Source organism: Gymnoscopelus microlampas, assembly GCF_963454915.1.
Source record: "Gymnoscopelus microlampas genome assembly, chromosome: 14".
NCBI classification, from domain to species: Eukaryota; Metazoa; Chordata; class Actinopteri; order Myctophiformes; family Myctophidae; genus Gymnoscopelus; species Gymnoscopelus microlampas.
In genome coordinates, this window is record NC_139951.1 from 17,955,887 (window position 1) to 17,982,340 (window position 26,454).

Sequence of the window (26,454 nt, forward strand, 5' to 3'; positions counted from 1 at the left end):
ACTTAAAGTACCAAAAGTAAAAGTACTAAAATGTTTGAAAATAGCGGATCTACAAGCTCACAACTTGTGGCGATGTGATGCGCTGTGAGCTTATCGGCTATTTTCAAATAGCCTAGGTAAAATAGGGCTAAAGTGGTTAATGTATGTTTTATGTCATAATTTGTATCTGCAAAGTAACTAAAGTTTTCAAATAATTGTAGTGGAGTAAAAGTACAATATTTGGATCCGAGATGTAGTGGAGTAGAAGTAAAAGTTGGAAATACTCAAGTAAAGTACAAATACCTCAAAATGTTACTTAAGTACAGTACTCAAGTAAATGTACTTAGTTACTTTCCACCACTGCCCGCAGGCTTAGTGCACAAACAGTGGAGGTAAAACAAATGAACGGCTACATTGGGCGATCGAGGTGTCCTCCTCTCGGCGCACTCTCTCTCTCTCTCGCTACATGCACACACACGCTTCGATCCAAGTTGTTGCAAGCTAGCTTAGCTTAGCCTAGCTTAGCATAGCGTTAGCTTGCTGTTTGGTGGAGGTTCCCGACACAGTGTGCCACACCAACATGCGGATCATCGAGGCGGAGAGCCCCGGGACGTCTCTAACGCTGCCGATCGCTCTCTGCGGGACACGGGCCTCGACGGGCCGCTGACTGGAACACCCGGCAGCACCGATATGTAAATATGGCTGGAGACGTTTCATTCATTTTAACCTGTGCTGTGTGTGCGTGTGTGTGCTACCAGTTAGCCTAGCCAGCTAGGTAGCTATAGCCAGTGGTGGAAAAAGGTACTCACATCTTTTTTTACTTAAGTAAGTAAAAGTACCTGACACGCAGAAACACTCTTTTACAAGTAAAAAGTCCGGTAATCAAAATGTACTTGAGTAAAGGTACAAAAGTGTTGGCATCATAATATACTTGGAAGTACCAAAAGTAAAAGTACACATTATGCAGTTTCACAAGTTATCATATACTGAGATGTATCTTTAAAAAAAATGGAAATAGCAGATCTAAGCTTGTAGATCAACTAACTACGTTTTGTATAAATAATCAAAATCTGCAAAGTAACTAGTAATTCAAGTGTTCTAATAATTGTAGTGGCGTAAAAGTACAATATGTGCCTCCTGGATGTAGTGGAGTAAAAGTATAGATACATTGGAAATATTCCAGCAGTAAAGTCAAAATACCTCAACATTGTACAGTACTTAAGTAAATGTACTTAGTTACTTTACACCACTGGTAGCTAGCTAGCTAACCGGCCAGTTAGCTTAGCAGCTAACGGTCGCAAACGTGATATAATACGATGTGTGGGGAAGGGAGACGAAAACAAGCCTATATTAGTCACGTAACAAACACTGGACGAGCTCAGCTAGTTACCGTTTCTCTTGCCACAATCATTTGGCTCTCACTAGTCGCTGGGCTACTGGGTTAACCCAATATGCTCTATGCACAGCAGCCATATTATCACTTCCTTCACAGTTGTTACCAATGATACTAATGAAGGCTCTGTTCCATTTAGTCTAGCACAGTGGTTTCCACGACCCCCATAGCTCTGAGAGTGTACAAATGGAACCAAATGGTCCATTTGGTTCCATTTGTACATGGTTCCATTTGTACACTCTCAGAGTTACACACCTGTAAAGGGCCATTTGGAAGCCCATGACCCCAACTGTAGACCCACTGGTGTAACAGAGTGTTTCCAGTGAGCCAAAATGCACAATATCAGCACCCTGACTCTGTTTGACCAGAATGGTACAAAGCCTTCATTAGTATCATTGGTAACACCTGTGAATGTCTTCATAATATGGCTGCTGTGAATAGAGCCTATTAATGGGTTAACTTGGTATCCATAAATGGTAGTTAACACAGGGATTGTGTTCTGTCCATTCACAGACGCTATCCAGATAATGGCTCATTAATTTATACTTTTTGTACCTTGCAAAAGGAAATAAAACGTATTGTCAACAACAACAAAAGGCACGTTTTTGCAGTTGAACATATGTCATTTTTGTCATACATAATTGTTGTTGTCTTGTTGTGTCCCTTGGGAAATTGGGATTACATTTTCTGTGTTTGTGTTATGTCTAGAACATGTTTCTCACCCCCTTGGTGGCGTTATATGGAACACCAGACAGCTCATAATCCATAATAAGAATACAATATGGATTGATTATGACCTATCACTGTGGGGTGTCACTGTCTTCTTGTCCGGCAAAAAGTAAAGGTTGAGGACGTTTGTTAGCACTCCCAAAGCCGCTAAAATGTCATTTTTAATAATAATTACAATCATAATGATCTTCATAATAATAATAAATAATCATATTCATTGTTAGTGCTTCACAATGATAATAACAATAAAATGTAAACAACAAAAACACCAATCCATCCAGATCAAATATAGTATTGTGAGCCATGTAAGGGTTATGCTGGTGCATGTAAAATTGCATATATCAAAAAAGAATGTCTCCATAGGGATTAATAGCGCAGTGTGTATTTTGCTAATGCATTCAAACATTTTAATGAGTCAGCTTGTCTAGTGTGATAATACCACATGCGTGCCTGTGCCATAGAGTAGACCCAAACAGGATAGTAATTCATAAAGTTTGTGATGATACATGACTATAGCAGCATGTTTTCATCAATGAAAATGAGTCCCAGTCACTGTACTCTCCACTTTGCCTTACCACCACCATTGGCATTGCATAGGCTTCTTTGCCTTTAATTAATTTAACAAATACCCTCTTATGCATTCTGTGCCAAACTTGACAAGACACCATTTTTTTTTCTCTTTGTGACTTTATCTTGTGTTTAGAATTTACTTAAGGGAAAGGTGCAATACATTACCATGTAGATTGGAATGAATGCAAGTCAGATTCACAAATGATTAGCTGAAGTTGTGTGAAGTGTGATCTCACCTGTGGATGCTTTGTATTTTTCAGAGGGCGGAAAGAGCATCAGACCTCAAGGACCAGATCGTCTCCTGAACGTACTTCTCGGACAGATAGCTAGGGACCATGTTGACCATCCTAGCTGCTGGGTCTGTGTTCTTTCCAGGCCTTTTCCTTCTGTCCAAACGATGTCTCAAATACATCCCTGCGCTGAGGTGGAGCGAGGGCGATGCGGTCATTGTATCTGCCAGGTGAGACATTCCCTGTCACAACATAGGCTAATATCCCGTCACTTAAAACGCATCGTCATACACTGAGAAAAACACTATTGGGATTTAACTTGTCATTGTCTTTTCTCAGGTTGGTGTCTTCAGTTCAAGCAGTCATGGCTTCTTCGGCCGGCTACATCATTGCTTCTTCCTGTGATGACATCATCGAGGACGGGTAAATCCAAAAATGCACATGCATTGTTATTGATTCATTTTTAATACTGTCTGACTCTGAGCAAAACGACACAACAAATTCCAATACAACAATCTGTATTTACTTTGGCAGAGAAATTAAAAAGCAAAGAAAATGCCTTTTATTTCCTCACAGAAGTGGTGAAAATGCCATGAGAATGCATCACCATAATTATCAGAACAATGGTCCTTTTATTTCAGTCCACCAAGCATATTAATCAATCCAATCCTTTTGTAAATTGTGCTGCAGTATATTCTGTTTATATAAGGGTACTCTTTTTGTCCTTCATGGATTGATGAACAGTAAAACAGCTGCTCATGTACATTTTTTAGCTTTACACTGAGATAAAATTGTTCTTCATTTTAGGCGGGACTTGAAAAGCTTGGAGTCAAATATGTCCCATGTCAAGAAAAATGGCAAAGCCTGTGAGCGCACATCCAGGTGTCATCTTATGACTGATATTACTGTAAAGTGTTGGTTATGACGATAAGATAATGAATTTTGTTCAAATTCAAGATAATGAATTTTGTTCCCATACGTTGTTCCAAAAGCAGACACCTACTTAATTTATAGTCGTACATGCTGCGAGCTAAATTAGTAGATCTACAAGCTTGCAACATCCGCTGTCCGATGAAGTATAAATCAGGCATTATAGTGTATTTCTCTCTACCCAGGCATTGGTTGACCAGCGCTTACATCCTGTTTGCTGTTCCCTACTTCATATATGACATCTATGCCATGTTCATGTGCTACTGGTACAAGCTGCGGGTCAAGGGACACGAAGAAGCCTCGGCAGCACCCCAGCACATGAGCGCTGCACTTACCAGCTACTTGCGCCGTGAATTCCTTATGGTGCTGCACCACGTTGTCATGGTTGCCGTATGCTTCCCCGTCTCCGTGGTAACTATCACCAATAGCCAGCAGTGAGCACTCATTGGGTAGAGTTCTGATTTGGTATGAGGACAATTATGATATTGCATATAATATTGGACCCATATAATGGACCTTATGGGTCCATTGGGTTCCATTTGCACACTCTCGGATTTACGTTTTCACTGGGTATTTCACTGTGTACTGTAATAGATGGATGCAAACAGAGGGACTAGTACAATGACAGTCTTTCCATTTGTCTCTCCCTAGTTCTGGCGGCAGGGAAAGGGTGACTATTTCCAAGGCGTTCTGTTTATGGCTGAACTCAGCACTCCGTCTGTCTGCTTGGGGAAAATACTTATCCAGGTAACTGTCTTTGTTGTGCCTAAAAGGAAATTTGTTATTGTGTGTGTGTGTTTGTGTGTGTCATATTAAATCTCTCTTGCATTCTTTACTCTTTCTTTTCCTTTTTGTTTAACTGAATACATTTATGGCCATTCCTCGCATGCAGCCTGTCACGTGCACTGGCTCATGTTGACTGTGTGTCATGTATCCCTCACGTGAACGAAACTGCGTGATGCATCTCCTCGTCTACGGTAGATTGCAGTTTGCTTGAATACACGTATGAGCTGCTGTCCTCCATATGTGTTTAGAAGCAGAGTTAATGTATGTGCTTTTTGAGTGCTTTCTATGCCCCCCAATCTGAGGCTCTCACAGCTGTTGGCCTCTGAATATAGCCCCCAGTATTTACACTGGCTTTAACAGGGATACAATAGCGGCCTATATCCTCTCCCCTCCTCCTCAGCCTGTATCACCGCTCCTCTTCCCTTCCCCTCCCTCACTTCTGTGCATGTGGCCATTTGATAATCAGCACTTGTCTTGAAGCTGTGACCTCAAAGAGTAAAACAAGGGGGTTATTTGTTGGTGGGGTACATTGTGGGTGAATGGGTGAGAGGAAAACCTCTGTGCGAACCTATGCAAGCATCTACTCAGTGTTATCTCATTGAGGCAAGCTGGCTGTCCCAGATAACAGCGTAGTGCGAGCTGGTTTAAACAAATGAGAAGAATGCCCAAAAGGAATTGTTCCATTGTCGCCCTCTCTGCTGCCTTGCGTAGATTTCAACCAAAGTGGCCAGAGTCCAGAGAGAAGCATGACATACATGGCCGTCTTATATCCACTTGTATTGTTCATGCAACTTCGGTGCTGGATTAACACTTTCAGCTTTCACCAACCTGTACCGCTTGCTTTTTTTTTTCTTCTTCTTTTCATCTATCTCGACCTCTCCTCTCCCCCCCCCCTCTCAGTATAAACAGCAACACACTCTCCTGCACAAAGTGAATGGGGCTCTTATGCTGATCACTTTTTTCATCTGTCGAGTACTTCTCTTCCCTTACCTCTACTACGCCTATGGCAGGTATGTCTTTCTGTCTATCTCTGTTTCTCCCACGCTCCGTTTTCTTGCTGAGCTTGGGTGAGATACATAATGATCTGTTTCGGGCTACTGAAATTCAGAATATATGTTTGCAATTGTAATCCCTCATGACTGTATGTTGTTGAGCAGATTATGTTTTTTACTCAAATTGATCACAAGTCTGTTATACATGTTTTTTCCGTACAGGTACGCGTCAATTCCGTTCCACCTGGTTCCACTGTCTGTGCCCTGGCAGGTTAACCTCGGCACTGCTCTGCTCATGGGCCCCCAGGTCTATTGGTTCTCCCTCATCTTCAGGGGCGCCGTGCGGCTCTTCAGGGGCACCTCTCGCTCCCGACGGCCGCCAGTAACATCGGCAGCTGCCAAAGAGGACCAGACAGACGGCCATGCACTGCCACAGCCTGCCAACGGCTACAGCAGTCGTTCCACAGAGCCTGAGTCGGCCACTCACTGAGATGCGTGAAAGGGAGGGGAGGGGAGGGTGGTCTGTGGAACGGAACAAGAGAGTGAGAAAGGAAGAGGGAGGGAGAATGTACCCATGAGCTTGTAAAGGAATGGAAGGTACAAAAGAATGGTGAGACTGGACACAAGAAGCAGTACAAAGAAGGCTTCACGAAATGCCTCAAATTGTGTTGGAAGTCACTGTGGCCAGTAGCCAAACCCCAACAGCCAAAGGATTTGGGGAATGGCATTATCTGGCTTTGGCTTTTGCTGTGTCTTGGAAACAAATGGAACATTTAGCACATTCAAGCACACATGGATGTCATCGGGCACTGTGATAAATAGAAAACATGCACTGAATTGAGAGAGCAATTTGCCTGGGAGTATAGCAAGCGAAAGGCATCAATTTCCCTTGTGTAGATCAAATTCAATCCGGTCTGCCTCAACAGTAGGGCAGCACAGGAAATAGGAATGTATTATATTGTGTGTTAGTACATTTGCTGTAGATAGATGGCCTAATTCAGCTTAGTAACAAAGAAGAAAGCAACATCCCGGCTAAACAGTATTTTGAATTGTTAGTGTTATTACCTGTATCCTCTATGTTGTCACTGTCACTCTAACAAAATGTAACCAACCCGCAGACTGACTCATCTTTAGAAGGGAGGTGATGTCATAAGACTGTATTATGCTGCCTTATCCCTTTTCTCAATTATTTGCCATTTCTTTTAATTCATTTCTCAATGTGAGAGAAGAAAGCTTTCCTTGGACAGACAATGTGACGTGTACATAGTCGATGTAAAATTGCTGTCACTATTTCCTTGTCAGTATAGGTTTAATGTTGGATTTTTTTTTTATCGGGTTATGCATTTCTGCATATAGAATTTTTTTATTCCATTTTCCACTGTAGTACAAGAATTATAGCCATTTGTCATTTAATATGACTGGGTTTTAAGGTCACAACTCTGCTTAATGTACACAAACCACCCCCCAGCTGTACTGTAGTGTTTGATACAATATAGATATGACTTATTCCATGTACTGGTGTCACAATAGTGATTTGCAATGACAGGTGTTTAGCATTTTGCATAAAATGTAATGAAAGATAGCAATGTCACTTTAAAATGAACTTCTGTGTAATGTAGGTTCTGTGTTGGTGTTACTTATCCTCAAAATAGCTATCCACTTGGCTTGAACAGTTCAGTAAGGGGTCCATGAGGTTTGAGTATTTTAAGCAACACTAAAGGGACATGTAGAGGTAGTCAATGTTTTTTTTCCCCTCTCTTTCTTGCGGTCATGCAGCCGCTGCTAATTACCCGAATCGAGATGTAGTCAGTGTTGCAATTGGAAGGGAAATACTAATGGAACAGTACTCGTATGGCAGCATTCACTTGAGGTTGACTTTGGGGTCACCTGTCCAGGGCAACTTATTTTGTGTGAGTGCTTGTTTTTGTTTGCGTGTGTGTGCTTGCCGTGCGTGTGTTTCTTTAAAATGTTTGTCTTTTTCTAATTACTGTTGTGTGTATGAATTGTATCAACCATTGAGCCATTTACATTTTTTGAATTGTACCACACCATGAGCCAATGGTTCCATGTAACCTAAGCTAGTAAGATGACCTGGCTCCTAATATTATTTAATTAAGCCCTATTTTTTAATTGTCAAAGTTTCTTCGCCCACCCGCATATATTGACAATTCTCAAAATAATTTGAAGCTACACTTATCTGGAAATGTTATGAAAATCAAACTCAAATTAAGGTTCAGAAGAAACCAAGATGGGTAGTTCATGCCCAACAATGGGCAAGATATTGAATTGAATCTACCTTCTGTTCCTGATGTACTGTATATTCCACAAAATGCTTGTTATTTATTTGTATTTATTTATTTATTTGGTTCATTTGTGGTTTTGAATGCATATTTATGCATACATATTCTACTATATGCTTCTGATCCTCATATGAAGGCTGTATTGTCACTCAAATTCAGCTAAAATATACTCCTCTGTCCTGAAGTTGAAGTCTGGTCTTTCCTCCATTTTCTTCTAATTGCCATTTCTAATTACCATGTTTATACCAACAAGTAGATTCTGCAATTGATGTAAAAGAAACATGAACCACCAGAGGGAGCATCAAGCCACAATCAAACAAACTATACATCTGGAAGAAAAAAAAGTATTCAAAATTAATTTGATTTACTCTGAGACTTGCATTATTTTATGGCCACCTTTCAACTTTATGAAGACCTTCTTGATAGTGTGAGAGATCACTTTTTCCATCACTGAGAACCATTTTCACACGTGGGAAACCAGTAAATCACATTCATCAGCGTAAAATGTTTATTAACATCTTATAAAACATACAAAAGTCCATCAAATATAAAATTCAAGTTTTAGCGGGAGCCTGGGAAAGCTCTCTTGGCCTTAATTCCTCCTGGCTGAAGTCCTTTTCTTTCTTTAATGACAGTTTTTTGGGCATTTTTAAGCTTTATTTAGATTGAGATATAGTGTGTAGAGGGACAAGAAACCTAGGGGAGACATGACAGGAGTTGGACTCGTACTTGGGTCCTTGTGACTCATAAGGGGGACAAAGTCAGTGCATTTGGCTGGCTGAGCCACTACGCACCCCCATGAGGCTGTTATACAGGGTTACAGAAACGTGTCTTACGAGTATAAAGACAGCCTTCAGTATCTCCTTTGCCTTGGGGAGAAGATGGTATTGGGGTTGCTGTCTCGCTCCCTTTCCTTCTCGCGCTCTTTCTGGCTGTTGGGAGACAGGGCCTCTTCCAGCCTTTTGTCACTCTTGAAGAGATCTCGCCCCGTACGCAGAATGTGCTGCTCCATCTTTCTGTGGCGCTTCATGTCCGACAGCACCTTGTCCAGTTGGGCTTCCCGTTTCACTGAGGATCGAGCTGAAGACCCTGTGACAGGAAAAAATAGTTTACCACCAACAAAAACACCGTTATTATTGGCACGATTAGAGGACTAGTTCATGTATTTACTGCTATTGCAATTTTCCACAGTATCTATCTATGGTAGGGATTCATCATCATTAGCAGCCATACAACTGAGAAGTCTTCTGCATGTCTCTAAACTGCTGCAGGAGATATGCTGAAAATGCTTAGACTAGCGATGTGACGTCACTGGAGTAAAATCTGTGGAGAACATGACTTCAATCCTACTAGGTAATAATTATGGCTTGCTCACAAAATGCATTATGGGAATTGTTGCAACACTGAGAAAGTGACATAAAGGGGGACTTTCCTCTGTCAATATGGTTTACTGTAAATATTTCAACAGAACTGTTAACCACAGACTAATTGAAATGCTCATCAATTATAGGTTCCTTTTACGTGTCAAATCAATTATTGCAATGTATTTGTTACATTTGTACAGACGATTTCCTGTCGTACCTGGCGTTCTACGTCTGTTGATGAAAGAATTCTTCGGCGTGCCTTGCTCCTCACTAAAGTCAAACTCGGTGGGAGCCAGAGGCCTGAAAGAAAAATTACATGTTTCAATATTCATACCCATTCCTTTTGCTCTATTACATGGCTTCTGTTTGAAATACAGCTGGACGTCTTCAGAAGACAAATGTCAATAATTCTCACTTTCGTTCCTCCTCCCTGTCCCGTTCTTTCGCTGCATCGTCCTCTTCATCTCTTTCAGGGGAGGGAGTGCGCTCTGGAGTGGGAGGCCTCCTGGGAAGGGGCACAAAGTTCAATTCCAGCATTTCTCCTTTAGCCAGGAGATCATACAGTCTTTTAATCTCAGCAGGAGGTGGCATCCAATTTTTGGGATCCTCCATTTCCTCATCGCTGTACGCAAGCTCCCAGTCACCGTCCTCAGCTTCGACCTGCTTCCCTTCTCCGCCGACTACTTGTGTGTCTGCTTGTATCTTCTCCTCACGTGCCACTCCCTCCACTGCATTTCTGTCCTCATCTGACAAAACAAGAAAATAATTATTCAGCTCTTTGTTTTATTCAGATGAAGCAGGGGTTCCCAAACTGGGGGTCCCCCAATTATTTTGGGGGGTCCCCAGATGATTAGCTTAATGTGCAACATTGTTTTCTCACTCAACACAGTATACCTCAATAGTAAGTGTATACAGGGTATCTGCACATTTCTAAAGTTACAATTTAAGGACTTTTAAGACCTTTTTAATATTGATCAAATTGTCAAATATTACATAAGAAAGAGGCAAACATTGTGAAAATAGCCGATCTACAAGCTCACAACGTCTCACACCCTGCGAGGCGTTGTGAGCTTGTAGATCGCATTATTTTCACAATATTTATCTGTGGAAGTGGAACCGAGTCAAACTAAATGTAATGCCCACAATTCCAAGTGCTTGTTAGGGTGGGGGGGTCCTCAGTTCGAATATGATTATTTTGGGGGTCACGGCCTGAAAGGTTTGGGAACCCTTGAAGATAAAGCATTAACTTTAAGAATGACTGTCGTAAAGCCCAATAGATATAAGTAATGTCGTTGTCACCTTTCCCTTTAGACGGCGTCTCCTCTTGTGTTTCAGGTACAATTTCAGAGTCCCCTGTGTTGTCCTCTTGTCTTCCTGTCATCTTGTCTGTGTCCCTCAAACCAAGAGCCTCTATGTCCTCCCTTAATGAGGAGGCTGTAGTCTCCGCCTGCATCTCTCCTTATAGCCACAGGTCTGTTAAATACAAAATATTATTGGTTGATTGATTGATTGTATATTTTATTAGACAGAAATGCAAACAGCACAAGTACAGTCAAACACTTGATCTAAAAGGATAACACAAAAAAAAGGCCTTGCTTGTTTACATTGGGGTCCTAAATGTATTCAATTCATCAACAACATAAAAAATAACAAAAAAAATCAATATCATCACAAATATAAAACACTACATGTACATTGGAAAAGCCTATTAGTATGGCAACACAAAGAAATACATGGGAAAAACTGCTAAGGATATGATGTTATGTATTACTGACACCAGTTTAAACATCACAGGGTAGTGGGTGCAGTTAATTCAGTAACGTTAGCTAACTACATAGCAGAGATTAGCCCATGGCTGTTTGCAAACAACACATTGACCCAAACATTGTTGTCTCTACGGTGATCTTTTACCTAATGTCCAGTTTTGCTTTGATCGCAGATCAATGCTGCTGCAAATATCTATTGAAAGATTATTATTTTACTCTGAATAAAATCCATCAAAGTTCCCCATAAGACTCGTTAAAAATGCTAAAAGAACATTATACAGAGACGTAAACATAGCGCCATTTTGGATTGAAGAAGAACCGCCTAGTGTTTAGTGACGTTCGTTTCGACGGATCGTTGGATGGTCGAGGGCAGCGTTGCCAGGTTTTGAGAGAGAAACAAGCAACTGGGTCTATGAAAACGAGCTCAAAAGAAGCAAGCCCTTCGCCCTTTAAACATGAAACATGCGATGCTACGCGTTCTGAGCTTGTAGATCTGCTATTTTCAAAACAATCATCAACAACATAAATCTTGTATGGAGGTCCCTGGCATAAAATGTTTTCAGATGGGGGTCCGTGAGGACAAATACATATTAATTTGGGGTCCTTGACAATGTTTGAGAACCACTGGTTTGAACAACATCAGACAACAGCCCAAATACGCAACTATACTTTAGAAACAAACAAGCGCCCCAAAAAACGCACCCCGCAACTATCAATATACAAGCCTTACAGAAAAAGATGCCCAAAGTCGCTTATAATAAGCGGACATGGCAACACCGACGGCAACCTTCATTTTAACAAATCGTTAAGCATATGGATGGTCGAGCGTCGGTACAAATGAGTGGCCGTAGCCAGTTCACATTAGATGGAAATCTGTGTTCTTCCGGCGCATGCGCAGAGTGCAAGCGACGGACCAGAGCAGAGGACGAGCAATACCCTTTTTTAATAACCTGTAAATGTCTACAATAAGTTTGCATTAACGTTACATGCAATTAAGTTTACGCTTTTAACCAACCCTTCAGCGTTCAAATAATCTCGCGTCACCAGGTTTTCCGCAGTGGTAGTATCTGTGGAAAGACGGTTTCTATTTACTGTTCCGTGCTCTGATCCGGTCTAGAGCCCGCCTACTGTATCCGGTATTTGCAACACACATACATGCAGGCACCGTTTCCGTATCTGCAGACCGGATCAGCAGTGTGAAGAGAACCGAGCGACCAGTATTGCCAGGTTTTGTGAGAGAAATAAGCAACGAGGTCTAGAACAAGCCCAAAAGAAGCAACTAGGCCACATGAGCACTTTATAAACCGATAAATAATGCTCACAACGCGTTGGGAGCTTGCAGAATGGCTATTTTCAATAAAATGTGGAATATTTGGAATGTTTTTGAAACATTCTAACAACACAAATGCTTCCTGGCACAAAACATTAAACTGCCGGTTTAAATATTAATTAAAACATTTGGAAGCAAGCCTAAATAAACAACTTCACTTAAGAAACAAGCCTAAAAAAACGCAACCAACAACTACCACTATTTACTAGCAACTTCATAGAAAAAGAAGCTCATAAGAAGTCGCTTATAATAAGCGGACATGGCAACACTGCGAGCGACCGTTTGAGCGAGACCCGATTGGCTAGTCTCTCTATAATCAGACAGTCAGCCAATCATGGTCGAGGTGGATGTCTGACTAGGCGTCACTGTGATTGGCTGAGTGTTATCCGCTGCTCCAGCGCTCCTCATTTGAAAGTGTTTGTTGGAAGAAGAGAAGAGAGGCCCTCCCAGGCCCTGTGGACTTTGTTTTAAAGGTATGTTGTTAGCAATAATACTTGGACGATAACATGCAAAAGACCCTACGTTAACCTTTTAGAATATGTTGTACTGTTTTACATTGTCGCTTGGGCGTACAGATATACGTACATGTAGCAATTTGAGTTTGTTTTGTCCATTTGCACCGACGCTAATGTAGTGATATCTTTACGAATGCTAACGTTAGCTTCCTCTTGTTCTAGAGGAGGCCTGTGTTTATCTCCGATAAGAGTAGACACGTTTTCTAACCCGGGCCTTTAAAACCCAATGTGAAATGATTCTTTTCAATTTTTTCATGTTACTTTCACTCCTACCCCACAAGGCAAAGAGATGATTTTAATTTACCTTTTTGTACTTCTAAACATCAATATGTTATCAAATTTAGAGGCCCTCAGTTGTGGAGCTCTCTAGATGCATCACTTAAGTCATCACTATCCATCCCAATTTAAGAAACATCTAAAACAATATCTAATTTTTTTCCTTACTGTATTCTTTTCAATTTAGTTTTTGCCTTTTTCTTTTTGTGCAGTTTCTTTATTGCACTGCTGCTCCCCTTGTAAACTTTTATTTTGTATTCTCATTGAACTTTTAATCCTTGTTATTTAATGACCTTTTCCATGAAGGAAATTATTCCAAATAAGCCTGCCGGCTTCTTCCTTTTCTTGCACATAAACTAGTTTTCTTTGATATGTATTGTTTATATATTCTTTCATAACAATGTGCTAAATAAACTAAACTAAATGTGGGCAATGTGTTTACAGTGGTGGAAAAGGTACTCAAATGTTTGTTTTACTTAAGTAAAAGTATCAATTCAACATTGTAAAAAATACTATGTTCCAAGTGAAGGTCTGTTGTTTACAAAAGTTTTGGCATCAAAATATACTTAAAAGTAAAAAGTATTCATTATGCAGAATGTCCAATTTTCACAGGTTTTCATGTATAAAGATTATTTTAAAATAGCAGACCTACAAGCTCACCTTGTAGATCGACTATTTTCAAATAGCCGAAGTGGGCTGAAGTGGCTAATGTATATTTTGTAATAATTAAAATGTATAAGTAACTAGCAACTAAACGTCATCAAATAATTGTAGTTGAGTAAAAGTACAATATTTGCCTCTGAGATGTAGTGGAGTAAAAGTATTGGAAATACTACAGTAAAGTAACTGTACGTACCTCAAAATTGTAGTACAATATTTGCCTCTGAGATGTAGTGGAGTAAAAGTATTGGAAATACTCCAGTAAAGTAAAAGTACCTCAAAATTGTAGTACAGTACTTGAGTAAATGTACTTTAACTTTGAGTGTTTATAACATTTTACCAATCAGAAATCACATGGTCCATTTCAGTGTGGGGTCTCCCTTTTTCAGCACTGGTCAAAAATGCAGTAACTAAATGCATAAACCTTTAAATATTTTTTGTATACATAATATTGACGCAACTAAATGATGGCACCAGTAGCTAGACTCATTTTCACAATGAGAGCATTTAATTGACTCCTTGTGTAACATTTACTCATGTTTGGAGGATCACTCATCACTGTTAACATTGTCTGTCTTTCTTTTGTCTAGAGAGGCCTGTTTTATTGACCACAGATACAGACATGGCTCAACGTGTCGCCCTAAAAGACAGTGGAACCAAGAAGACGTCGAGGCTTCGGGTCGCTGTTCGCCTACGACCCTACATGGACGCACAGGACGAGAGGGCAGAGGGGCCGTGTGTTAGAGGTCTGGACACCCAGAATCTGGAGATCATAAACTGGAGGAACGCCACAGAGACGGTCAAATACCAGTCAGTACCGTGTCCAGTTTCACACTCCATACACTCTGCCTTCACCAGTGGTTCTCAACCTTCTTAATTTCAATTTAAACCCAGTGTTCATTATTTAACTGTAGTGTCCAAATGGAATCATATGCAATCAATTAGTTCTGTTTGTACTTCGTCGGTGTTAAAGACCTGTAAGGGTCCATTTGGTTCCTATTCAGTATTTACCTAGGAACCCCCTCAAGGACCCCTTGGGAGTCCCCATACACCATGTTGAGAGCTGGTGCTCAACACATAACTTCACATTCCATAAATCATAATGCTGTGGTTAATTTGTATGTGTTCCTATTTCTTCAGTTTCGATGTCTTCCATGGCGAGGAAACGACACAGCAAGAGGTTTACCTTTCATCAGTGAAGCCTGTTCTATCACACGTGTTAAATGGACAGAATGCCAGCATCTTTGCCTACGGACCCACAGGGGCTGGTAGGAACTTCCTTATTAAATGTTTTACGCTATCGGCAACTATTTTTCATAAACATACAAATACAAAGGCGCTGTGTCATGTAAATCACATCCTGCTACCTTTCATTCGACTAACATTTTGAATTAAAATTGGTTCTTTTGAACAATTACCTTTTGGCCCTATTCTCCCAATTTAGGCAACGTGCTATGTGTTTGGTCTTTTGTACACAAGGCTGCTTTGCTGCTGATCATGATGTTCAGCTTCCTATATTAAGTTAATGTCCTAACTCATTAGGTAAGACCCATACCATGTTGGGCAGTCGAGAGCAGCCGGGCGTCATCCCTCGGGCTGTCCGTAGCGTCTTCAAAACTGTGAAGGCCAAGGAGAAGGAGGAGGATGGTTGGAACTACAGCATTGGCATGTCTTACCTGGAGATCTACAACGAGAAGGTATGACTGGATGGCTGTGGCCTCAGCATAGTGTGAGCTTAGATTTGTTGGTTATACCTCCTATTCCCATTCTGGGCCTGTGCTGTGTCCACTTCACTCTTGACTGTGTGAGGGAAATATTGAATGCTAATATTACTATGTGTGAAATTATGCAAATGTGAAATTATTATTCTGCCATAGTAAGTCTTTACTGCCCTGACTGGTTGTGCGTGTGTATAAGCCTCCTAGCCAAGGTGAGTTTTTTCTGTTGGGGATATCAATGGTTTGGCCTGCCCTGGCTGACAGAGTAACAATCCTTTGTTCATCTCGCAGCATTTCCCATATATTAACGAAACCCTGGCAGCTGCCATAGTCTCATAATGAACCGATTTATTATTAGTATTTTCTCCATTCTTCTCATAATGCATCGACTAGCATAATGTGACGATCCCAGACAATTCGCAGCCATGGTCATAATCACACACCTCCATATACCCACCTTGTAAACAGCCCGTTAACGTCTCCATTCGAAGGAGGTGCAGCGCCACACTACCGTGACTGAACGCAGTACAGTTATTTTATTTTGATGATTACCTGCAATGTATCAAGTAAACTGAACTGGTGTGTCATGTTCACTTCACTTTTTCAAATGATTATTTTCACATTTCTACAGTTGTAAGACATTACATGTAGGTATTTTCAATGTTCTGTGCTGCACTTCACTACTGGAAATTAAAGGTAGGGTAAGTGATATTTTTTGGTTAAAACAAAAAGTATTTTGTTAAAAGGTTAAAGCACTATATTCTAATAGTAATCATTGCTATAGAGTGTTTGTAACAGGAGTCTCCCCATCTCTCCAGCTCTTTAATAAACAGAAAATACATTTTCCGGTAGGTGTCAAAATCTCAGCCAATCAGGAGAAAGTACCCATTTTTAAGATTAATTTTTATAGTGTTCCAGTTCCAATTTTGCCTGCTCATTTCTTAGTGTCATCACTTCCAATTTCACTTGTTTAATCTATATCCTGATTGAGTTCTCTATCCTGATTGGTAAACATTGGAAATGAAACTGAAACTGAAACAAAAATGCATTTTCTGTTTTATAAAGAGCTGGAGAGACAAGGAGACTCCTTTTACCGAACAAACACTCTATAGCAATGAGTACTATCAGAATATAGAGCTATTTAACACTTATTTTAACCAAAGAAAATCACTTACCCTACCTTTAACCCTCAACCTCATATGTAAAGGTTATAGCCTGTGTGCTTGACTGATATCCTGACCTCTCCCCTCGCTCTCTTTCTTCCCGGTCAGGTATTGGACCTCCTGTCACCCAGCACACAAGACCTGCCCATCCGAGAAGACAAGGACAGGAACATTCTCATCCCTGGCCTCACTCACACACCACTGTCATCGTATCAGGAGTTTGACACCCTCTTCGTCCCAGCCAGCCTCAACCGCACCACGGCCTCCACCAAGCTCAACCAGCGGTCCAGCCGGAGCCACGCCATCCTCCTTATCAAGGTTAACTTAATTTCTGTCGTCTATTGTGAGCACGACGGGTTTAAAGGTGTGTGTTCTCCGTCTTGAGATCTTTCTTTGGGCACTGTAGTTTCTAGTGTTGATATAGGATTTGTATATTTTTTGTATCTTGTCACGTGAAATTTCTTTTGGATGTAACTAGTGACCATAACTGAACTCTGAACTGGCTTATTTTACGAATATATCGGACATGATAATAGACTGTTCTCATGATAGACTGAGATCTTCAGAGGATGGGTTATGTGCTCCTCAAGCCAACAATGTGTCTCATTGCAATACGCTGTTGGAGTCAAGATCTGTTCTTGTCGGCAAACGACAAGAACCAAGCTTCTTCGTGGAGTGTAAAATACACTCCAATTAGTTGCTGTCCAGTTCCTGCTCTCCATATCAAATCTCACCCGGGTTTGTCTCTCCTGCCCTTTGTCATTAGGTCGTGCGGACACAGCGCTCCCCTCCGTACCGCCAGCAAACGGGAAAGTTGTACCTTGTGGACCTGGCAGGCTCTGAGGACAACCGTCGCACGGGCAACGAGGGCATCCGCCTGAAGGAGAGCGGGGCCATCAATTTGTCTCTTTTCACCCTCAGCAAGGTGGTGGATGCCCTCAACGCTGGCGCTGGCGTCCGCATTCCCTACCGGGACAGCAAGCTAACACGGCTGCTCCAGGACTCGCTCGGTGGTTCGGCCCACTCAGTCATGATCACAAACATTGCGCCCGAGTACAAGTATTACTTTGACACTTTCACCGCCCTCAACTTCGCTGCCAAGTCCAAGCTCATCGTCAACAAGCCGTTTGTGCGCGAAACCGTGACGGTCCCTGTACCGCAAGGTGAGCCAGGGAAACCAGGTGTGTGTGCATGCTAGAGTACAGTTTAAAGTGCTGCAGTAAAGAAGGGTTTGACATTAAATATTAAAATGTTAGTCAAGGTTTTTACACACGCCTATTTTGTGTAAGTAAAGAAGTCCAGCGCACTTCAGCCAGTAGAAGGGCTTGTCGGTGCACAACAGAGACAACTTGCATCAGAGGAAATAATACCGGGGCACTTCAGGAGACACTACCCAAATACATGACTGAGGAAGACGAAAGTCGAAACGTCAGTCACCCCTGCAAAACGATAAAGCACCAGTCGAGTGCCCCAGTATATTTTATTTGGGTAGTCTCTCCTGAAGTGCCCAGGTATTATCTACTTTGTGTAAGCTTTGTGTATAACAAACGTACACATTCTAGCATTCCAGCTGAGAATTCACAACAGTAAAACTACTTATAGTTGGTTCGTTTTTTTACTGTGTAAGTGGGCTTTATATGTGTAAGCACTGCAATGCAGCCATTACTGGGTCTGTGCCAGTTTCATCTGGATGGCTCTAAGCTCCACAGGGAGCTCAGCGAGTGCTGAAGTGCCTAAAGGCACCGAATACAAATTTTGTTGTTTTTCCCCTCTGCTTTCACACTCCAGTGAAGCGAGCCAGAGAGGACCATGAGGCTGGAGCTTCTAGTGTGTCTGAGCCCCAGACAAAGAAGCCAAAACAAGGAAGTAAGAAGACTGAGCAAGGGGCTCCCTCACCCCCAGCAGCACCCCCACACAGGTTGGAACCCCACACACGCACACACTGTGGGACCCCCTTCTGTTTTGTGTACTGTACACACAGCCAATGCATGCAGGACCAAAACATTTTACAATACCATGTAGACTATTTTGGAGGATCTGTCAAAATGCAACTTTGTGCAAGCTGGATTACTTTCCGTGTGTGCTATTGCTGCAAGTCATAGTATTTGGACAAAACACTGATTTCAGGTCCAGCACATAAAAAATGTTAAGACTTTGTTAGATGTTTATAGGAGATTTCCGCCTACAGTGTATTGCTAATTTCAGACAACAGATTATTAAATTCCCCATGGTTGAGTCCGTGGGCTGTAATAAAACTAGCCGTATTAATCACTACACTGACATTGTCCATTTTCAGTCTTTTGTTAGGCCTACTGTACATAACGCCTCGGCACCAGCTCCACAAAATCATCAGTGAAAGTCAAAGATAAATCACCAGTCAGCAAATAAATATTCCCAATTGAGCTTCATGAGTCATGTTGGTGTTTATAGAGAAGGCAGTAAATGCTTTCACGCTGTTTATGTTGACTCTTAAAAAGGTCCCTGATTATTCACCCTTGTGCACGGGTGAGACGTGTACACACACAGTGGCGGCTTTGCCATTGCAGCAGAAAATAAGAGTTAAAGCAGGTGCCATAGTACTTAGTATTTTTTTTTTAATCCAAAATAATTCGGATTGGTCCCCTTTGGTGGCCACTGGCCAGATGGCAGCCCATGGCTTGGTAGTTTGACACCCATAAGATGGAGACTATTTGTGTTTGTTCTATGTCACTGTTTCCCAAACAGTGGGACGGAACCCAGGTTTGGCTGCCCCCCCCCCTTTCCTACATAAAAAAAAGCATAGGCCTATATATTTAAAAAAGTTTAAACAAAAAAATCAAACCTTTTCATCAATTAAAAAACTTGTTTCATAAATAAAATGAACATTTTAATAATTGCCATAAATTAAGAAGTAGTGAAAATTGCAGATCGGCACAGGCACAAAGCGACATGTTGTGTCAATGAGCTTGTAAATCTGCCATTTTCACTAGTTTGGGTCCCGGGCAAACTTTTGGGTCTTGAGCTAAAAAGTTTGGGAACCACTGTTCTATGTGATAGCGTTTTAGCAGGTCGTGGCCTCAGTGCAGTAGGCCAGGATTTGGTAGCAGATGCTTAGAGTGAGTCTCTCATTGCAGCACTCCCATTGGCTGCTCTCGTGCCAATTTGAGAACTCACAGAGAGAGAAACAAATAATGTTGTTTATATGCGTGTTTGCCAGCTGCATTGGGCAGCAGCACAGCTGCTGCTTTAATGTTTTGACACAGATTCTTCCAATATAGTCGTTACCACAGTGAAGTAGGGCTGAACGATTGGGGGAAATGATCTTGTTGCAATTTTCAGCTGAACATTGAAATTCAATTCGCAACTTTTTTTCAATTCTGTTTACTGTTAACATTACAACTACCACATTTGATACTGTCAACATAAATTGATATTTAAAGGACCACACTGGTGTTATATTGCCTTTTTATCGCATTGACTACAATTTGCATACAGTGCCATACTGAAATGATTGGAAACAAAATGGCATCTTGGAATGTCAAGGAAACTTGTATCCAGTAGTAATGTAAAATATAAGTATATGACTTGCATGTGTGAGCTAAACATGCAAAAATGTATGGTCCTTTTAGTATACATTAAGTGTGAAATGAATATTGGATTAATGGGCCAAATTACCTTAAACACTAGAATACCTGGTGTAGAAGTCTATTTTGCAATTAGAAATTTGTTTTTCAATTCATTGTTCAGCCCTACAGTGAAGTACAATGCCTTCGAGAAGGTCTATATTCTCCCCCACTGACTGTACTATCACCCTGCTAACCCATGTTGCCATCCCCACCACCCTTTCACTGTCTCAGTCCCTCAGACGTGCTTGACAGACTGGCGGCTCTGGAGAAGCAGTTAAAGGACTGCCAAGAGAAAGAGAGGCTCAACCTGCTCCAACATGAGGCCAAGTACCGCAAGGAGATTGAGGTGAAGACTTGAACCTGCTTCTATCTGAACCCAGTGCCTGTCACTGAAATATGGGAAATTAAAACTAGGCTTGACTTTTTATTTTTTATCATGCCTTATAATTGTACTCTGTCAAATCCTTGGTGTTATGTGGAGTTCAACCTATTCATCTCAACTCTTATCTTTGCAGGCACTGAAGGACAAGCAGAAGGAGTGGGAGAACAAGGCCAGGCTGCAACAACGGCTTGCTGGCAAAGGTTTGACAAGGGAGCCATTCAATTCAGAGAAGCAACCTCTCTTCACAATGAACGTCGCCCCTCTACAGAAGAAGTCCATTGCTGCCAAACCTGTGAAACAGCAAGCTGTAGTTCAGCCATTACAGGGTCAGTTATACAGTAAAATCCTTAGTGTTAATTTAACTCTTGTGTGTACAGTAGGAACCAAATCGACCCGTAAAGCAGACGGATAGAAAGCGACAAATACTCATGACAAGAAGTGCACCCATTGTTCAAACTGGAGGTGTCAAGTGGATGTGTCAAAACCTGCTGACACATTTTTCAGAGTTGGGTTCTATTTTCAAGCATCATTCGACAGACCACGTAAATGTGTGTATGGTATCCCGGCATTAGTCTCGCGTAGCCAGACCCCACAGAAAATGAAAAACAGCGACCTCTGCTTTTCTGATATTCTGTGGAGTCTGGCAGGAGTATAATGTTAGACTAGAGCGCAGGGAAACACCGGTTTCATGTCTGCCTATAGCGCATCACTTCCGGTTGGTGCGACCATGTTTTCATTCCCACTAACAATATTTCTACACGGAACACTAACACCACTTCTCCCAGAGAACATGGATGGTTTTGGTTATAAGCCCACTTGTTTCTATGATGAAAGAGTAATTTAAAATGTGAATATCTTTCCGTGGTTTTGTCCGCTCCGAGGACGCTATTGTTAAATTAGTTTCGGCTAGTTTCGAGGGGGGGAGGGTGGATCATGGTGGATGGACACGTGAATCCCGCCCACTACATTTGATTGGGTAAAGCGCGGCCCACTTCCTGATCTGAAGGCACGCCCACTTTTAGCCAATGCGCACTGGTTAGGACGAACCGCTCCGACAGATTCCACCGCAGGTCGGAATCTGTTCTTGAGAGATTATCCCGGCATTGACGAGTAAAAAATAGGGACAAGAACGACAAATTATAGTTCTACGACCGTAAACTAGCCGAATGTAAGATGGCGATGCTTTGCCGCTTCAATTATCCCACCTTAGATGTCGGGCTGGCCCCAAAAGTCAATCAGCTGACCCATTTATCAGCTTCAAATGTATAGCACATTTTTTGTTTCATGACTTTCTCACTTGTTTATCTTTTATCCTGGAAAAGAAAAATGTGTCTGCAGAATTTACTTTTTTTTTATAGGCACAGGCATGTGGCAATTATCAAAAAATGCGACATTGGCCCAATTACTCGGCCACTAATGGAGATCCCTGATGAGAGAGAGGCTGGCTCCAAGTACTATGATAATGTATACTGATAATGGGTACTGCATGTCATTCTGACCTGTTATTCTGACAACCGGTACAACAAGCGGGGGCATGCGTTCCCAACGGGAATCACCCTAGTTTTATAAATAGGTTTACTGTATAGATACAACAGCGATGCGATTTACTTACTTTGGTGTCAACTTAATTTAGGAAACATGACTCATTATGAGCTTCCAGGAAAGGAAAGTGTCAAATGTCCTTTTTGTTGCGCTTTTACCCCCCTTTCCCTGTACAGTGTAATGCTCACTGACAGTCAGTCACCACCTTCTTGATGTTATGATACCTCATATAGAGTCACTATGGTTATTGATTAGAGCCCCACCTGATATAGAGGCTCAGTTAGCAATATGGAAGAAATGAGATGTATCAAATGATGAGGGGTTATTTTTGTGTCCCTCAGCAGCTGTTTGATACTTTTATTGCATATATACTATACATACACCATTTTCTTTTGTAAACAACTATGCGGTAGAAATGGCATATGTTGTGGTTTTTAATATATTTTTATTCTTTCCCCAACAGTTTCCCAGCCAATCCAGCCTCTTCAGGTCCAGCCTCTTCAGCATATTGGAAATGTCAAAAAACAATCTGTCTGCGTCAAGAGGAAAGGGAAAAGTACTTCAGACCAGTCTGAGGTCAGCAGTCAAGCCCTCTCTCTGCTTAGCTTGACAATTTGTCGTGGGTGTGAGTGTACGATACAAGCTGAGGTAGTGGAATAGATTAGCCTTGTTGCTCAGACATGATGATGCGCCCTGCAAGATATCCAGAACTAATTAAAGAGAATGCAAGTTTTACAAATTGTATTTCTCATCCTGATCTTATGCATTTGGGGGTATCTTTGTCCAGGATGGTTCATGTCGCTACTAGTTTAACCTAGTTAAACTGAGTTAGTGTAGTCAGATGCCCTGTTTGTATTTAGCTCAATCAAACAGATTCCTTTTGCCAGATGGTGCCGTTTGGTTCATTGATTGCTAAGTGCATATTGAATCCGTGTTTTCATTCCTAGGAGCCTGAGGATAAGGAGAATCGAAAAAGCTGGGAGGGTCAAATTGATGCATCTGTACTAGAGCAATCCAGACAGAAGATCTTGCAGATTCTCAATGCAGGGTCCCTCAAGGACCTTAAAGGCCTGCAGCAAATTGGCGACAAAAAGGCCAAGCTCATCCTGGGATGGCGGGAGCTCAATGGCCATTTTACCAAGGTTGGTCCACATAAAAACAGTAGTTCTCAAACTTTCATGTCAAGGACCCCCAAATGAATATGTATTTGGCCACAGGTGCCCCCCACCCCCCTGAAAACATATAACCCCCAATATAAAATCAACATGTTTCAGAAATAATTGACATTTCCCCCAAAAGTTTTCACAATGTCTTTTAAATGGCAGATCTACAAGTTCACAACATGCTGCAATGTGACGCGTCGTGTGCTTGTAAATCAGCTATTTTCAAATGGCCGATTATAGGCTTTAAATGGATAAACTGATTTTGATGCTATATTAACAAATTTAGCTGGGCTCCCCCTGGAACCCCCTCAAGGAACCCAGCGGGACCTGATCCCAACCACTGACATAAAACACTAGACTCATTGGATTTCTGTTAAAACACAATTTATATAATGTCATTTTCTAAGCTGTCAAACGGCACAGCTTTTCTTTTCCTATTTCATAGATGTACGTGATAAAATGTGCCTGTATTGAGAACATTTGTATGTTGTTTTATTTAGATATAAGACATGGCTAATGCTAAGAATGTAAGATACTAGGTTTGATATTTACCTGGTATCCTAGTTTCTTTGTAGCACTAAATTGTTTTTCTTTGCACTCGATTGTCCCAAAACCATTTACCCGTTTTGTTTACTAGGGTTTGTGTCTGATTTGTCTCTGATGTTGCACTTGTAAGTCGCAAGTGCAACATCTGACAAATGTCTAAATTGTAAATTATTGTCTTGGCAAAGGTGGAGGATCTGACCAGCATCGAAGGCTTATCTGAAAAACGATTTTCTTCCTTCATGAAGGTATGCCCATGTGCTGAAAAAATGAGGTCACACTATCAATAAATGTTTAATGTTCCTAAAAATGTCTAAAATGAATTATTAAAGGATTTCCTTTGACAAAAAAAACATTTTAATGAGGTGATTTAGACTGTCCTTTTGTTTGCTCTCCTTTGATATGTTTGGTAATATTTTGAATGCTAATAGTAATTGTTTTTCTCTTTTCAGGCAAACATACTGAGTGCCATGGGGAAGTGATGTTTTATTTTATATAGTCATGCAATACAATCCTATCCATTATTGTGGGCTTTCTTTTTTCTCCTGTTTTTAAAGTATTTTTTTCTGTTAACGTTATGCTATTTTTTTAATGCTTGCGGTTTGAATGCTTACTGTGTTTTTGTAGATGTCACTATATTCCACTAGTTGGCGCAATTTTGCGCCAACTAGTAAACACATTTAAATAAACACATTTCACTCAATCAACGTTGTGTATTCATTTCCTAATCATCATTGCATAGGCCCATACCCAGGTTAAATATGGTTAAAATATTCCTTGCAAACCTATGTGATGGTTAAAATATTTGTAACATTGCCACATTTTGTGGCATTTTATGTTTTAAAGTCGTCCCATGGGGATATGTGAATCGCTGTCATGCCAATATAGCATTTATTCCTATGATACCACAGGCCCAATTGGGCTAATTACAAAATCATGATGTAATTAAAAAAAAGTGCAGACCGGGTGGTTTTGAAAAAAAGAGGGAGAGAAATTTGATGTGGGTTTTGTAATTACCTATCTTGGGGTTTATTAGTCATCATTGCCTGATGTGATCTCTCATATACTGTGTGTGTGTGTGTGTATATAAAGAGAGGAGGCTGATTCTGTGGTACTCGTCGAAGGTTGCATCCCTCCCTCCACCGCGCGTTCATTTCACTATTCACTTCACGGCACGCTTTGAATCCACCACCCAGCCATCGGGGATCTCCCTCCTATCATCCCAGTGCAAGGGCTTCCAGAAGACGCCTTTTCATGTATTTAACAAAAGGGATCGCACGGATTTGGCACAGATAACGTTGACCATACCTGCACGTTTCACAGTGGGTGTAAAGAGATGTTTGGTTGCTTCCTGCGATCTAGCTGAAAACACTATGGTGCCAAGGTTATCGACGTTACGTGTATATTGAAACGCAGGCTAGATAAAAAGAAGAAAAAGGGTATGTCTTTATATTTTTTATGACAATTGATTGCGCTTTTATTCGAATGGATATCAATCAATGCATCATGGAATGCAATGCCATGTTGATCATTAATGTTTTGCATTGCATTGACCGTGTGTGATCTGAGTGCAAGTGCTATTTAGCATGTTGTTTTTTTCTATTGCTTGTCATTGGCATTCAGGAACCTGGAACCAGCCTTTTTAGACCAGCCTTGATTAAGCGCATCCTTCACTGTCATTCACTGCCTTTTGTCCTCCCTATGTTTTCGCCTTTGGCTTTGTGTCCTGGACCCATAGCCTTCTGCTTCATGTTTTCCCTTCCCATTGTCATCGCCACCATATGCCCCTTTGTGCAAAGACAGTGCGTGTGTACCAGTGATGGAAAAAGTACTACATTTCTTTACTTAAGTAAAAGTATCAATACTGCAAGGTAGAAATACTCTGTTACAAGCAATAGCCCGGAATTAAAAATGTACTCGAGTAAAAGTACAAAACTATGGTATCAAAATAAAAATCTTTTGAAAATAGCAGATGTGAGCTTGTAGATGGCTATTTTCAAATGGCCTAAATGTATTTAGGGCTGAAGTGGTTAATGTGTGTATTATGTAATAATACAAATCTACAAAGTAACTAAAGTTTTCAAATAATTGTAGTGGAGTAAAAGTACAATATTTGCCTCTGAGATGTAGTGGAGTAGAAGTAGTGGAAATACTTGAGTATGTACTTCGTTACTTTACACCACTGCCGTTGTGCAAAGACAGTGCCTGTGTGTATCCATGATGAAATACTAGCACATGTATGTACACACCTGCACAGACCATTGCCAATACAAGCTAATTTCAAAAGAGCCTGTCCCATATACAGTATATATATATATATATATATATATACTGTATATATATATCGGTATATTTATTGCTTTAGTTCGTGTTTGAGGTTTAATAATCTGTCAACCATGCATGTTTGTGCCCACTTGTTTATCAACTCTTATCTATTTTATGACTTGGCATGAGAGGTGATCTTTATTAATCATCGATCATTTAGGATAAAGTGAAGTCACAGTGGATTCAGACAGTT

At 41.0% G+C, this 26,454-nt stretch overlaps 3 protein-coding genes across 5 annotated transcripts; 2 read left to right on the forward strand and 1 right to left on the reverse strand.

Annotated features, from left to right (window-relative positions):
- Positions 1–446: 446 nt before the first annotated feature.
- tlcd3bb (TLC domain containing 3Bb) lies at positions 447–8,099 on the forward strand. Of its 2 annotated transcripts, none has more exons than XM_084079100.1 (7): positions 447–780; positions 2,932–3,131; positions 3,241–3,324; positions 4,017–4,242; positions 4,483–4,578; positions 5,518–5,627; positions 5,832–8,099. In XM_084079100.1, exons 2-7 carry the CDS (start codon positions 3,007–3,009, stop codon positions 6,097–6,099), a joined length of 909 nt encoding a protein of 302 aa, XP_083935226.1. In that variant the 5' UTR covers positions 447–780; positions 2,932–3,006; the 3' UTR covers positions 6,100–8,099. The 2 variants fall into 2 exon arrangements, with proteins under 2 accessions (XP_083935226.1, XP_083935225.1); XM_084079099.1 differs by having other exon boundaries at positions 447–671.
- Positions 8,100–8,409: 310 nt separating this feature from the next.
- pagr1 (PAXIP1 associated glutamate-rich protein 1) lies at positions 8,410–11,468 on the reverse strand. Its single transcript, XM_084078841.1, has 5 exons — positions 11,185–11,468; positions 10,573–10,746; positions 9,689–10,019; positions 9,491–9,573; positions 8,410–8,998 (listed from the first exon to the last, which is right to left on the reverse strand). Exons 2-5 carry the CDS (start codon positions 10,724–10,726, stop codon positions 8,763–8,765), a joined length of 804 nt encoding a protein of 267 aa, XP_083934967.1. The 5' UTR covers positions 10,727–10,746; positions 11,185–11,468; the 3' UTR covers positions 8,410–8,762.
- A 1,303-nt stretch (positions 11,469–12,771) lies between these two features.
- On the forward strand, positions 12,772–24,591 carry kif22 (kinesin family member 22). 2 transcript variants are annotated; one of them, XM_084078894.1, is made up of 13 exons: positions 12,772–12,842; positions 14,411–14,630; positions 14,961–15,088; positions 15,363–15,517; positions 16,810–17,019; positions 17,468–17,864; positions 18,490–18,619; positions 20,538–20,652; positions 20,822–21,014; positions 22,694–22,806; positions 23,178–23,372; positions 24,125–24,184; positions 24,389–24,591. In XM_084078894.1, exons 2-13 carry the CDS (start codon positions 14,443–14,445, stop codon positions 24,416–24,418), a joined length of 1,914 nt encoding a protein of 637 aa, XP_083935020.1. In that variant the 5' UTR covers positions 12,772–12,842; positions 14,411–14,442; the 3' UTR covers positions 24,419–24,591. The 2 variants fall into 2 exon arrangements, with proteins under 2 accessions (XP_083935020.1, XP_083935019.1); XM_084078893.1 differs by having other exon boundaries at positions 12,792–12,849; positions 14,415–14,630.
- The last annotated feature ends 1,863 nt before the right edge of the window (positions 24,592–26,454 follow it).